The sequence below is a fragment of the Scyliorhinus torazame genome, chromosome 1 (genome assembly GCF_047496885.1).
Source record: "Scyliorhinus torazame isolate Kashiwa2021f chromosome 1, sScyTor2.1, whole genome shotgun sequence".
NCBI lineage: Eukaryota > Metazoa > Chordata > Chondrichthyes > Carcharhiniformes > Scyliorhinidae > Scyliorhinus > Scyliorhinus torazame.
This window is the reverse complement of record NC_092707.1, coordinates 34,421,377-34,436,672: the sequence shown is the minus strand read 5'-3', so window position 1 is coordinate 34,436,672 and position 15,296 is coordinate 34,421,377. Positions and strand designations below refer to the sequence as shown.

The 15,296-nt window shown below is 48.0% G+C and overlaps 1 protein-coding gene across 1 annotated transcript; it reads right to left on the bottom strand.

The window, feature by feature from the left end:
* Nucleotides 1-9,290: 9,290 nt before the first annotated feature.
* LOC140413067 (endoplasmic reticulum resident protein 29-like) lies at nucleotides 9,291-13,576 on the bottom strand. Its single transcript, XM_072500877.1, has 2 exons — nucleotides 13,378-13,576; nucleotides 9,291-11,477 (listed from the first exon to the last, which is right to left on the bottom strand). The coding sequence occupies exons 1-2, from the start codon at nucleotides 13,574-13,576 to the stop codon at nucleotides 10,975-10,977; spliced, it is 702 nt and encodes a 233-aa protein (XP_072356978.1). The 3' UTR covers nucleotides 9,291-10,974.
* Between the last annotated feature and the right edge of the window lie 1,720 nt (nucleotides 13,577-15,296).

The following is a 15,296-nucleotide window of genomic DNA, read 5'->3' as shown; positions in this document are numbered from 1 at the left end:
ACCACCAGGGTATCATAATTTATATCCAGTCACTGCTCCCCAGATTCAAATCATGCCAGCCTCTCCAGCCCCTTTGGTTGATAGCTTGGGTCCTATTTCAGCATCTTCACTGTCTGTTAGAGAAGGGGAGCTCTGTTCAACGAGCCCAGTTAGCTCTAGGACCCGATCTCGGACAATGAGAGAGGGGCCTGATCCTATCCAGAAACAATCACGCATACCACCCGGATCCATTCAGACCGATATGGTAGGACAGAAAAGTATGAGAACAAAGAAAGAGGATGGGAATGGTTCTGAGGAGCTGGAGCTCCCCCTAGTGGCAGGGAAGGACATCAAAGTCTTTGAAGAGCCAGATGAATCCGCTAGAGCGCCCCCTAGTGAGACTCTGAGACAGTTGCCGATTAGGAAAATACCAAACCCTGATGCTGTAACGGTGGCCGCCCAGCCCACGATAGACGTTTATTTCCCATGGAGACCCAGTGAGATGATGGCTATTCTGGCTGCAATCCCAGACAGGAAGAAATCTCCTGCTGCTTTATCTGAGAACTACCATCTCAGTTTATCAAGCTGATTCTAGGGACCTCTGGGCCCTAGTCCAGCAGGTTTTAACCCCAGCAGAGTATCGCAATCATCTCAATCACTTGAATTATGCTAGCCACGCCGCACTTCAGCAGGCCCATGCTTTGGACGATGATAGACGGGCACAAATTCTGAATGCGTTGAATGTCACATTTCAAAAGCCCATAAATATTTCTGCTATCTTAGACCTCAAACCTAAAAAGACTGAAGAGCCAGAGGAATTTCTGGAACGTTTTAATGAAATCTACCGTGGGCAGTCAGGCGACTTGCCATACCAAAATGGTCAGAATTCCCTCAATATTGTGCTATATTAATGCATTGCCTACCACCTTCCATGGCTACTGCCGTGAAATGTAATAACATGAATTGGACAGAGAACGACCCTTCTCAGATGGCCAGGGCAGTCAGATTTTATTGGGAGGAGGGTGTAGGCCAGGAAGGAGGCTCAGTTACAAAGATTAAGACTGAGTATGTAATGAAAAAGGATGATCTGAGACCCCAACCAGCAGCAGAAACGGTGGCTTACCAGCTGGAACCCCAATATTGTGACCTTGGGTGGGTGGATCAACACGGGGGAGGATATCAAACCCACCCAAATGGACCCTCAGCTCCTCTTTATGGCCCACCATATGCACCAACAGCTTTACAACTACCGCCCCCTCTGAGGGGCCATTGGTCTACTGGGAAAAGAGGACGGGGCAGATATAGAGGGAACAATGCATGTTTTAATTGTGGCCGTGCAGATCACTGGCAACAGGAATGCCCCTTTAAAAGATGGGCAGCAGAAGGAGACAACCTGACCCAAAGGAGGGGGTACCCACCAAGGGGAGGACAGACGAGGCACATTGACTTCTCCCAGGCAAACCCTTTCCCCACACAGGATTGACTAGCTAATTTAGTCATAAGGACTCTCCAATCGGACAGGGAACCTATTATTTCTCTGCAGATAGGAGATCAACACTGCCCATTTGTAATTGACACTGGAGCAGCCATGTCTTCGGTGCAATCAGAACTTCGACTACCACTATCCAACCACACCCAGCATTTGTCGGGGTTTTAAGGACAGGTGTGTGAGTATGTGAGTATCCTATTTCTGAACCTGTGACAGTCACTTACAAGAATAAATCTGCGGATCATCAGTTTGTGGTGACTACTGGATTGGACTGTAACTTGTTGGCCCGAGATTTACTGTGTATCTTCCAGCTACAGCTAGAGTGCGGAGACGAAGGGGTAACGGTTCAATCATGGAGGATAAGACAATAGTGCTATATTTCTATCACTCCCCAGTGGTGGACGTTAGACATTGAACATTCACTGCATCACCCTGCCTATGACCGAACCGGACAAAACAGGGAGTTGGAGGACAAATACCGGCCGTTAATTGGGACCAAAAGGCCAGTCAAGGTCACAGCCACAGTCACGGGAAAAGAAGGTACAGCCGATTTTGTTACAATATCACCACATTTATGGCCACAGTCAGCTTCGGTAAGCCCTCATATTACACGTCAGGTCCACAACCAGTACCATGCCAAGGATCTGGGGCCAATGGTAAGGAGGGCAGTGGATCATTCAGATCCAACAGAGTACGCACTTCAAGTCACGCCAGACGGCACTTCCATAAAATATTTTGAGGTCCCTGAAACGATTAACACTCGACTTCAGCATCACTGGGGACGTGACGTTTTGGAATATGTCAATCCACAGGTCTGGGCGGAATACCCATCACATGTGGGAAAGACAAATGTTACACTCATGAAGGTAATGATTAAGGACTGTGTAAAGCTGCATTCCATTCAGCAATACCCCCTGAAACCCCAAGCTGCCCCGTCTATAGACAAATTAATCTGAGAGCTGTTGCAACAGGGTATTTTGGTCCCTTGCCAATCAGAATGTAACACCCCCATACTTGCTGTGCCTAAGCCAGACCAGTACCGATTAGTACAGGATTTACGTTCAATCAATGCCATCGCACAGCCGTTACATGCTCTCGTCCCTAACCCTGCCCACATACTGGCTCAAATTCCAGCTCGAGCCTGGGTCTTCGCCATAGTTGACCTTCAGCACGCTTTCTTTGCCCTTCCACTCACATCTGAAAGCCAATATTTGTTTGCCTTCACTTACAATGGACAGCAGTAGACCTGGACCCGACTGCCTCAGAGGTTCGTCAACTCACCTACGCTCTTCTCCAGATGTCTGCAGACCCAACTCCAGGCTTTGACATTGGAACATGGTTCCACTCTAGTGCAGTATGCAGATGACATATTGGTAGCGAGTCCTGACGAGCCCAGTAACAGGGATGATGTGATCCAGTTATTAAACCACCTATCCTCGTTGGGTTATGTTGTTTCACAATCAAAGGTCCTGGTGGCTCAGACAAAGGTCAAGTTCTTAGGAGTTTTACTTACAGCCACAGAAAGAAGTCTCGAACCCAGTAGGATTGAACCAATATGCCAATTCCCTGCCCCTACCACAGCAAAGGAGGTCCGTCATTGGCTGGGTATGGTGAATTATTGTAGGCAGTGGATACCAAACATCGCTGTCTATACAAAGCTGCTGACGCCTTACACTAGTGAAGGGGGGAATTTTACTCTCACCACCGAGGCACTCGAAGCCTTCCGTTGCCTGAAGCAGGCCTTGTTACAAGCACCGGCCTTCGGTAGGCCCTTGTACGACCGACCGTCCCAGATATACTGTACTGTTCTGGAAGGCTGTTCAACAGCAGTTCTCATCCAGCAACATGGGGAGAAGCACCGGCCCGTAGAATATTACTCTTCCAAACCTGATCCAGTGGTGTTGGGCCACCCTGTTTGCACCCAGATTTTGGCAGCGATATACAATAGTTTGCAGGCTGCTGCCAATATAACTCTCCCAACAGGATATTACGGTGTATAGCTCCCACTCGGTCATCGCACTACTGGGGCAACAGCAGACTCAGCACCTTACCGCAGCTCGTCAGAATAGGTATGAAATATACCTTTTGAACAATCCACGTCTGACATTTAAATACTGTACCACTATCAATCCAATCTGTTTTCTTAGCGGTCCCCCTGTCCATGAAGACGCACCTGGCCACGACTGTTTAGCCTTGATTCAGGAAACTACCACAATAAGGGACGATCTGAGTGATATTCCGTTAGAACCTGACATGATTATGTATGTTGATGGCAGTGTATTAATAAACCCCACTGGCCGGAGACTGTCCGGTTATGCAATCATAGATCAGGATGGTCTGATCCTAGAAGCAGCCACTTTTCAAACCCCTTATTCAGCCCAACAAGCCAAACTTTTTGCCCTTACCCGTGCATGTATACTTGGGGTAGATCGCCGGATAAATATTTACACTGCCTCCCGATACGCCTTCGGGGTAGTTCATGACTTCGGACAGCTCTGGAAGAATAGGGGATTCCTTACCTCGGCCGGCACGGAAATATCCCACCGGGGTTTAGTTAATGACCTACTGCAGGCCCTCCTTATGCCCGTGCAAATTTCCATCATTAAATGCGCTTCCCATGCAAACGGTAAGACCCCAGTTGATGTTGGTAATGAACAAGCAGTTGTGCAGCGCGGACAGCCGCGCAAATTCAGCAAGTGATGGGGCCTAAAATGTTAAGTCAGACTAAACGATCTGCTATAAATAGGTATGCTTCTGACAAGCCAATGCTAACCATCTAAGACATCATAAGGTTACAGGAGGACGCTCCTGAGAGTGATAAACAAATGTGGAAACGGTTAGGTTGTACATATGATTCTGTTTCCTCTTTATGGACCATGCCAGCACATCAGACTTGTATGTGTGATGTACTGGCTTTATGGGTCATCGAATGTGTACACTTTGCAACTCATTGTGGGGCTCGGGGGACTAGTGGTTTGTTGCTGGGCACTTGGTGGCACCCTAAAATGCAGGGGTTGGTCCAGAGTATCAGTAATCGGTGTTTGATTTGTCAGCAATATAACACCGGCTAAAGGTATCCCTTGTGGTATGGGGCAAACCCCGTTGCCCAATGGTCCCTTTGAGACGCTCCAAATGGATTGCATTGAGTTAGAAAGGTGTCAATGTTATTAAAATGTTTTGGTCATTGTGGATGTGTTCAGCAGATGGGTTGAGGCATATCCGATTACCGATAATAAAGCTGCTACTGTGGTTAAAGTTCTGATGCGGGAAATCATTCCCCGGTATGGTATACCAGCTCAGTTAAGAGCAGACACGGGACTGACATGGCTTAAGTTGCTCCCCATTGCCCTCTTCCAGCTGCGGGTTACACCTCCGGGACCGGCCTGGCTCTCTCCTGCTGAGATCCTTTATGGCAGGCCCCTTAGAACTCCCTGGAGCCTGCATGTTCCCAGACTGGTTCAGTTTCACCATATGACTGAAGAGATGACCACCTATGTACTAGCCCTCACTAAGGTCCTCAAGGAGCTCCATGGCCAGGTCCGCGCGGCTCACCCGCCACCGCCCCCATTACCTAGCTCACTTTCAGTGCAGCCCGGTAGTTATGTCATGTCAAAAATTGGACTCTGAAAGGGTCGGAGCCGCGATGGGAGTTCTCCTTACCACCTCCATTGCAGTTAAAGTGGAGGGGCGGAGTGCTTGGGTCCACCTCCACCACTGTAAATTGGGTCCACCTCTACCACTGTAAAAAGGTCAGTTACTAACCTGCCTCCCTTCCCCAGCGCTGTTTTACAGGTGTGAAGCATGATGGGGTGGCTGCGCACCGCCTGTGTAATTTTCAGCCTCACCTCGCTTGGAGTGACATTGGCGGCAGACATGGAAAAGGGAAATATCATCTACATCTGTAACCCCAACCAAACTACAAGGACATTTTGTTTATGCAGAGGTGATGTTCTTCGCTGCCCCCATATACGAGGACATGGTATCAACTCATGGAAGGTCATCAGGTTAACGGACAATGCAGGACTCATGAAGCAATTGCACCGGTCCCAGCGACAGGAAGGGAACATTACATGGACATTGCCTTGTTTTTGGAGTACATGTAAATTTGATTTTGGATGTGTTAAGATTGGTGCCATGAAGGTAAAATCAGACCGTCAGGAGAGGGTAGGAAGAGGTTGTGTGAGAGAGAGAGGGGACTAGAGCTTTCCGCATTGCCGGGAGGCCCGAATGGGCGTTCCAAAGCTGGATAAAGTGGGCTACTGGGGGATCCCTACGCAACCGATATACTGATTGTGATGCTAGCCTGTACACGGAGCAAGGATACTACTTTTTTTTTTAATGGCACAGTGACCAATGTTTTGTCACCCCCATTTCCCCACCAAATTGCTATCAGGACTCTAGTCCCTACCACAGTCCCCTGCCCCTCGGCGTGGATGCTGCATAATCAGTTAGCATGCCGGGCAGTCTCAGCTGAATTCTGCGAGAACTGGAAAAAACCTCAGGTTCTCGCACCCAACCGGGGCCACTTAGCCGGATGGGGAATTCTGAGCGTCTTGACACTGGGAGGTGTGCGAGGTTCCTTGGCGGTCAGCGATAGGAATTATTTTATTTGTGGCCTTACCATCCTGAGAAACAAAACCTTGGGAGCCCTCGGGGCAATAACCAAGGAATTGTCTCAGCTGCGGTTATTTGCAATGCAGAACCGGTATGCTCTTGACTATCTTCTGGCCCGTGAGGGTGGGGTATGCGCCATAGTGCAGGGCAAGTGTATCATGGGAGTTCAAGACCTAACCGCTAACATCACTAAATTTATGGATCGCATACGGGATCACCTGGACGGAATGCAGGACCCTGGCTCTTGGGGTAACTGGGGATTTGGAGGTTGGAAGGACTGGTTGATAAATATGGCCATGTATTTAGCAGTGGCACTCGGCTGCATCTTTGTGGGCCTGGCCATCCTTAAATGTGTGATGGGTAGAATGCGGGGTGCACTGGAACAGATAGACGCCCCTAGAATCTTGGCTGTTAGGATCCACGAGGGTGCAGCGGATGAAGGGGGGCTACAACAGGAATTGGAAATGCAGCGACGAATCTTTTTAGATGAGGGGCTGTAGCTACGGATTGAATGGATAGGTTATCATGAAATGATAAAAGGAGGGAATGGCGAATGTGATATAAAATAGTTAGTTTAAATATATTAGTTACAGTAATGTAGATGTAGGCCGGTCTAATTCTAGTGAGTTCACAGACAAGGGATTTCAGAAAGCATGGCAAGGAAGGGGAGGGGTGTCTGGTAGAGGAGGAGAAAAGGATGCTGGGTAACAAGAGGCCAGGGTTAAGGAATTGTAAGTGAGCCAATTAGGATGTATTGTCGGTCAGGAGGGGTATAGGATGACCTATGGGAATCGTGTATGTGAAACTTGATGCCATTTGAATCTATTTGCAGAGAACCCTTTGTCTCCTTCCTCATAGAGCAGGGGCTGTTTAGCACAGGGCTAAATTGCTGGCTTTGAAAGCAGACCAAGGCAAGCCAGCAGCACGGTTCAATTCCCGGAACAGCCTCCCCGAACAGGTGCCGGAATGTGGCGACTAGGGGCTTTTCACAGTAACTTCATTGAAGCCTACTTGTGACAATAAGCGATTTTCATTTCATTCATATTGTAACTGTGCTTCTACCATCCTATTCCACTATATTTCCAATTCTTTAGGGGCTGGTTTAGCACAGGGCTAAAGAGCTGGCTTTTAAAGCAGACCCAGGCAGGCCAGCAGCATGGTTCAATTCCCATACCAGCCTCCCCGAACAGGCGCCGGAATGTGGCGACTAGGGGCTTTTCACAGTAACTTCATTTGAAGCCTACTTGTGACAATAAGCGAATTTCATTTCATTCGTTTCCAAGGGGTCCAGGAGACTGGTTCTGTGTCCCTGAGAAGCGAGTCAGACTTGCAAGTTGGTTAAAAATAAATAATACTATGCCTACGAATCCATTTAGAGTTTTATTGAGGCCAGACTGACGGGTAAAGAAATCAACATTTGTCAATATGGGCCTAAACGATCCATACTCCATCGGATCCTTATCTTTCTTAAGTAACAGCGAAATCGGCGCCGGCAGCAAAGTTTGTGGTAACACCCCCTTCCCTATCGCCTCCTCAAACACCCCCACCATCAGCGGTACCAGCTATTTTTGAATTTTTCATAATATTCCACCGGAAACCCATCCGGCCCTGCCATCCTCCCCGACTGCATCCTCCCAATCGCATCTTTTATCTCCTGCTCCACTATTGTCCCCTCTAATGTAGCCCTGTCCCCCTCCCCTAACCTCGGGTACTCCAGCCCATCCAGAAATTCCTGCATCTCCCAGCCTCCCCTAGGTGGCTCTGACCTGGGCAACTTCGCATTGAATTAAAATACCAGTTTTAGTGCTCTCGTAGTTACTCTCGTTAGTACTGAAGGAAACCTAGATTTAGACAGGTAAAGGGCCTGTTGTTTTTCAAAGTGCGGGTCGTGACCCCCAGGTGCACCATGGACGGGAGTCGCAGAGCTTTCAGTTGTGCTGTTCCCGCAGAGGTCCTGATCACGGGAGAAGCACCCAACGGCCACTACCGTTTTTTACATTGAGAATGTCAGCCACGGCTGCCTTCTAAATGAAAATAAATGGAGTCTTCCAGCCAGAAGCGGCAGCAGAGCAAATCACATGCCCTGCATGTACACCTGACATCATGCATTTTGTATTGCTCCTGGCGCCAAATCACAGAGCAGAGTTGCTTCCATTTTCCAGCTGCTGGCAAGAGAACTGCGAAGATGGATCGTTTCCTTAAAAGTAAGAGACAGCCGGAGCCTCAAATAGACAGTTTACCTACCGGCCAGGATCTCACAACAGAATCTGCTGGAGAGAGCTGTCCAGGAGAATCCACGGCAGGACAGAGCAGTTGCTACTGTTAAAACTGTACAGATCTCCAGCCCCTCAGGTTAACAGCTCGCAAAGAAGAAACTCATGAACAAACCAGTCTATCATTTTGTCAATTGTACCAATGCAAACAAGGATCCAATGCCCATGTGGTTACGTGCAGGGAAGTACTGGCAAATGAGAAGAGAAGTTTCAGATTTTGAAAGAGAAGTGGTAGGTGAAAAATTCCTTTTGAGGTTGAGAGCCTCGAGTCAATTATTAAGTTAGAGCGGACTCCAAATTAAGGCTGCTGTAGCTGACCTGTGATACCACATTAAAAACATGCCAAAAGCCCATGAGATTGTCAGCATTTTGGAGTAGCATTTCCCAGGAGTATCCACTGCTGACTAAAACTAGCATTTTGTTGCTATTGCCTTTTACGACAACGTACATGTACAAAGTTGGATTTTCCACTTTCTCAAAGATAAAGACAGTACAAAGGAACTGGTTGAAGGTCTACGCTTGATATATGCAATGCCCTCTCCTCCTTTGAACCTGATCCAAGTGAGATTGTGAGGACCAAGCAGGCTTGCCTATCGCAGTAAAGATAAGCGAACCTGGCGTGGGTCGCAAAGGCCAGCCAGTTGGCAGAAGTGGGTCCCGGGAAATAAACTTTGAAAAACATTTGTCTAACAGATGGTGCAATACTTGAGGGAGTATCAGTGTAACTAATGCACTAGAGTCCTGCTGTGAAGGTTGAAACCACACCTAATGGACACAGGCAAGAGTTCCCATCAACTGACCCAAGTTGACACTACAAGATTGTTAAGAATGGAAAGCGACTTGTTCTGAATTTCAGATTGTAAAATCACTTCTTGCTGAGTCCAGTGGAATCATAGCTGCAATACAGCATACAAATGTACAGTTAAAAGCGCAAGTTTAATTTTGTTAACCAATTTATTCAATTAAACACACAAGTGGTTGTTTGCATTAACAGGACAATCCTAACACAGATCAACTGTTGGGGGAAGATAAAAATATGCAGAATTGTAAGATGTACAGATGTCACCAGTAGTTGGACAAGACCTTTCCTTAATAGCATTACATTCATCATGGAGAAACAGGATTTGGGGTTGTCCTCTGCTCATGTTGAGATCACCTCTGGTGTCAATCTGGAAACTGTTCCGTGTGGAGGTTTTGCCGAGGGGAATTCTTCCTGTGGTTGCCTTTTGCTGGAAGAGGGTAGTTTTTCTGATACCTGCTTCCCCTTCACGTGTGGTGCTTGGCATACCTACATTTTCATGTATGAATGGAGGCCCGTGCACACCTGTCCACCTTTGTTGGAACTGCCTACTGTGCCGTCTCTTTTTGCCCTCCAGTGACACCGTGTTCGGGAAAACTGTTCACTGGTATTACAGCCACAGAGGAAGTGAAAAAGGCTCCACAACTACAGTATCTAGAGTTTTAACTGAATTATCTGCTATACAGTTACTTTTTATTGCCTTCCTGACCTCTGTTTGGTTACAGCCCACTGTGGCATTTTTGACATTGGGAACAAGCCACATGGGAAATAACAGGACAGATCTGTGCTGCTCAGATAGCCACATGTTGAAACAATACTGGGATTAACTCTCAACAAAAGGTTAGTGAAAAAGTTGTTTTGCAAGAATTAAAAAATTAAAAGGTTTGTAAACAAATAGACTTTTAACCATGTCACTGCTGAAGAGCATCAAAGTTTCTAACAATTCTGATGTATTTTATTGGAGGCTTACCAGAGGTCAGTTTTAAATCAATTTGCAATGGTATAATTCCCATTCTTTAATGGTATTTCCTCATCTAAGTTGGTCCATTTGTGCCATGTACCAGAAGCTCCTCCACAGCAGCACAACTGAGATTGGGAACTCTGTGCTAGTTACAGCATATTGGACAGTGACCTATGTTCCACCGGGTCGATTAACTCAGTTGGCTGGACGGCTGGTTTCTGATGCAGAGTGATGCCAACAGCATGGGTTCAATTCCCATACCGGCTGAGGTTCTCCACCTTGCCCCTCGCCTGAGATGTGGTGACCTTCAGGTTAAATCACCACCAGTCAGCTCTCTCTCACAAAGGGGAGAGCAGCTTGTAGTCCTGTGGCGACATTTACATGTTCCACCATCAGCATATGCTCCTGAATCCTCAACATACTGCTGTTGCAATGATGGTGAAAATTCCTTTCCTAAGAATGACCTTAAGACCTCCTCAGGGGCTTTGTTGTTACGTATGTACTTTCGAGCCAGACGGACCAAAAAAGTTATGTCTCAAGTTTGTGAAAGTAACTGATGTCAACTTACGACAGTGGCAAGATGCCACAATTGACTTTTGGACCCTCTGGATTAGAAAGGAGGGGCAAAAAAAATCAGCAACTCTCCTGATAAATCCAGTGGGTCCTGCGAGGTGGCAGATGAAAACAGGATCAAACTCAGCTGAGATACTGCACGATTCAGAGCCTTTGACTGATGAGAAACCAGGAGAGAAAGGACTCCTGATGGCAAGATCCTGTTGAGCAACTTCAGCAGTGATATGACTTACAGTAAAGATGCTTCTTTTTACTTAAAGGACTTTTAACAAACCTGAATTCATTCTTACAAATCCTCTTTTGCTACGATGGGTTTTTGAAATGAGCTCAGGATGTTCTGGCGTTTCTGAAACTCCATCTTCTTAACTGAGCTCATCTTGCTCTCTCCGAGCAGTTTGCCAATCCGCGTAATCTCGGAATGGACAAACGAGTCACCTTGCACCACAACTTTGCTCATAATTTTGTGGTACTGTTCTGCCAATTTCTGATCAGACTCTGGCACCTCCTGTACCATGGCCTTCACTTTCTCCATGATCTTGTGCCGTTCTTCCTGGGCATTTGTACCACGGAACTCCGCAGCCAGCGAGTCGAACTCCTCCAGGCAGCCGAGCATCCCGACCCACACATTTCTATTCTTCAACCACTGCTGAATGGCGTCCTGTTTAATCTCACCGGTGTACCGGACTGGATTCTCCAAATCCCCATTAGTGAATAGCAAATAGGCAGGATATTCATCCTTTTCCACTTTGTATTTCATCCCAAGTTCTGAATTTTCCTTTTCACCATAGTCTGTTAAAAAAATGTAAATATAACTACAGTCAAATCATTTTTTAGGCATAGTTCAACTATAATTAATGGACAAGAATATAATGCAATTCCAATCACAGCTGAAACTATGTTTAACACAAAATTCCCATGAAGATTTACGGTGCAGTGTTTGCACAGAAACACTTGAGTAGGGAGCATCGCAGCTAAGAGCCTGTGCCAGGTGTCCGTCCCTGAGCTGGGAAACAGATCCATACAATTTTCCGGTTTGGGGGGGGGGGGGGGGGGGGGAGAAGAGGGGGTTGGGGGGCACTAGGGTAGAGTAGAGTAGGGGGTGGTTTAGGCAAGTCCTTGCGAGAATGGAGTTGTGGTTTGTACTATGTGTTATTTGCTTTTCTTTTTTGTACAGTACTATACAATGTCATTGTTTTATATGCCAAAAATACCTCAATAAAATAGTTTATTCAAAAAAAACAACATAATTTTCCTCAGAATTTGTATCTGTCTCTTTTCCCCTCACACTTCCCCCACTTCTCCAGGGATCTATAGTTTGGCATAACAAAACTTCCTGAATAAGCAGTGTTGCTAACTTTTGGTTGGTTCAATTGGCTCTGTTTTATAACCTTTGCTCTCGAGTCGCCAGGTATCTTTATGATACGGCCACGAGGTTCAAGTTCAAGTAATGATCAATAACTCAACACACCAATTAGTAAGATTCAAATCAAAGAACATTTATTATACACTAATTGCTACTCATGCATAAATTCTACTTCTAAGCTACTTCTACAACTAACAGGCCTATACTTAGCTTCGGACTGACCCACGAGGTCAGGGGAACAAATGGCCTTTCGTTCGGATTCTGAAACTGCGGGATTCAAAGCCGGTGTGGACTGGTAGCTAGGAGTTCCTATCTCGCAGCGAGCGTCGACTTGAGACTTACTTCAGTGATGCCGCAGCTTGGACAGTTCACTCTCAAGGGTTGGTTCGCGTTGCTGAATGACCCTGTCAAGAAGAATGATTTGAACTTGGGGGCTTAACTTTATAGTCCCCAGGGGCTTCCCGCCTTTCGGGGCGGACCCCATACCTGGTTCCAGGTGATTAGACTTCATTCCAATCGCTTGGTTTGATTTCTCCAATACTGGAGCGGTTCCCTGATCGATGGGCGGTCTGGAGGTGTCCGTTAACCTCTTTTGTGTTGGCTCCTGCTGGCGCCGGGGAGTCTGGCTTGGCCTTGTTTATCCCAAATGTTGCGATTGTTCCCAGGCATTGCTTATTAGTATGTAGATGGCTGCTACATTATTATGCAGGTGGCTGCTTATATCGATGCTGTCTGGGCTTTTGCAGAGTTTAATACACAGTAACTTGCACCTGCTGGTTTCTGCCTGTGTTGGCTGGATTTCCCTGCAGCCTTTGCTATTCTCCATTTTACATCGGGAGTTGGCCAACTCAGGTGACTACAGCAGTGACCAACTCTTTCCTAACCCTTCCTACGACACTTCAAAATGACTACTCTGCTGTAACGTGCTCTGGGATGTTCCGAATGCAAGAAAAGTGTTTATATAAATGCAAGTTATTTTATTCCCTCTTTCCCGACATCCCCTTCATTTTTCATCGCCTCCCAGCTGAAAGGGATGGCAAGAGGCACCCATTAATTATTTCGCATGGATCTGTTTCCCAGCTCGGGGGCTGACACCTGGCACAGGCTCTTAGCTGCGATGCTCCCTACTCAAGTGTTTCTAAGCAAACGCTGCACCGTAAATCTTCATGGGAATTTTGTGTAAAAAATAGTTTCAGCTGTGACTGGAATTGCATTATATTCTTGTATGTGTCAGAGGAAACTACAGCGATCAAGTAAAGTGATGAAATTGCCAACCACAATGTTTTATCCTTTGTTTAATTCTTGGACAGGTAACTCAGTTCCTACCTGATATTCCCACCTCAGCCACCAAGAGCTCCTTGCTGGAAGCAGAGTTTTCCGCTAATTTCTTAAATTCGTCCTGTTTCTCGCCATATGGATACTGCGTGTCAATCTTTACCAGGACATATTTCTGTTTGGGAATAACCTGCAGGGAATAATGAAACCTTAGGTGCTGGTCCACATACTGCGCTTGCACAATCCTCATCATTTCATAAGACCCAACTCACCCAGGTCTCCCTTTACCGACCCACCAATCTGCTGACTAATATTGTTTTTAAAATTTTTTTTAGAGTAGCCAATTATTTTTCTTTTCCAATTAAGGGGCGATTTATCATGGCCAATCCACCTAACCTGCACATCTTTGGATTGTGGGGGTGAAACCCATGCAGACATGGGGAGAATGTGCAAACTCCACACGGACAGTGACCAGGGCTGGGATTCGAACCTGCGTCCTCAATGCCGCAATCCCAATGCTAACCACTGCGCCACATGCCGCCCCCTGCTTACTAATATACAGAGTGGACACTCAACAGAAAGGTTGGAGACAAAATGCATGAACTCAGTTTCTTTCTTTACAGATGCTGCCAGACTTACTGAGAATTTCCACCATTTTCTATCACTATTGCTGAGATATTTTATGGATTTCATTGTCTTTTATTTTTAAAAAATCTTTTTGTGAAGCAGATTCCTGTTAAAAATTAAAGTGCAATGTTTCAGAGATGCAATCCACAATGCCTTCACTCTGACAATGTTTTGGGGTTTATAATTTCTTTGCCCATCTTTGCACCAAGTGAATAATTGTGTGTAGCATTTTGAGACAAGTTTCGCAGTCTGGTGAGATGCTGGGTGAATGAGACAATTTATTTTCATGATTTTTCTGTTATATATTTCGAACTTTAGAATCTCACACAAATGCTGTAACCGATTAGCATATGTATGTAGTTTAAAGAGAAATAAGCCCTGTAATTAGATATTTATTCTACGCATGACTGAATTCTAGAACATTCCACGAGGTCATGCTGCCCTGGCCTTGTTAGTGATAAATGAGCTGGAGAAGAACAGTACAGCACAGGAACAGGCCCTTCGGCCCTCGAAGCCTGCGCCAACCATGGTACCTGCATGGGTGAGGGAGGGAAAGAAGATGAGGGCGAGGGAGGGGAGGAGGGCGAGGGAGGGGAGGAGGGCGAGGGAGGGGAGGAGGGCGAGGGAGGGGAGGAGGGCGAGGGAGGGGAGGAGGGCGAGGGAGGGGAGGAGGGCGAGGGAGGGGAGGAGGGCGAGGGAGGGGAGGAGGGCGAGGGAGGGGAGGAGGGCGAGGGAGGGGAGGAGGGCGAGGGAGGGGAGGAGGGCGAGGGAGGGGAGGAGGGCGAGGGAGGGGAGGAGGGCGAGGGAGGGGAGGAGGGCGAGGGAGGGGAGGAGGGCGAGGGAGGGGAGGAGGGCGAGGAGGGGAGGAGGGCGAGGGAGGGGAGGAGGGCGAGGGAGGGGAGGAGGGCGAGGGAGGGGAGGAGGGCGAGGGAGGGGAGGAGGGCGAGGGAGGGGAGGAGGGCGAGGGAGGGGAGGGCGGCGAGGGAGGGGAGGGCGGCGAGGGAGGGGAGGGCGGCGAGGGAGGGGAGGGCGGCGAGGGAGGGGAGGAGGGCGAGGGAGGGGAGGAGGGCGAGGGAGGGGAGGAGGGCGAGGGAGGGGAGGAGGGCGAGGGAGGGGGAGGAGGGCGAGGGAGGGGAGGAGGGCGAGGGAGGGGAGGAGGGCGAGGGAGGGGAGGAGGGCGAGGGAGGGGAGGAGGGCGAGGGAGGGGAGGAGGGCGAGGGAGGGGAGGAGGGCGAGGGAGGGGAGGAGGGCGAGGGAGGGGAGGAGGGCGAGGGGAGGGGAGGAGGGCGAGGGAGGGGAGGAGGCGAGGGAGGGGGAGGAGGGCGAGGGAGGGGAGGAGGGCG

What these genes read in the sequence shown, in the direction of transcription:
- LOC140413067 (XM_072500877.1), bottom strand. Translation starts at nt 13,576, where the DNA reads ATGAGGATTGTGCAAGCGCAGTATGTGGACCAGCACCTAAGGTTTCAT. An exon ending in GGCTGAGGTGGGAATATCAG is followed by an intron (nt 11,478 to 13,377) that starts GTAGGAACTGAG and finishes TTTTTTTAACAG; the next exon opens with ACTATGGTGAAAAGGAAAAT.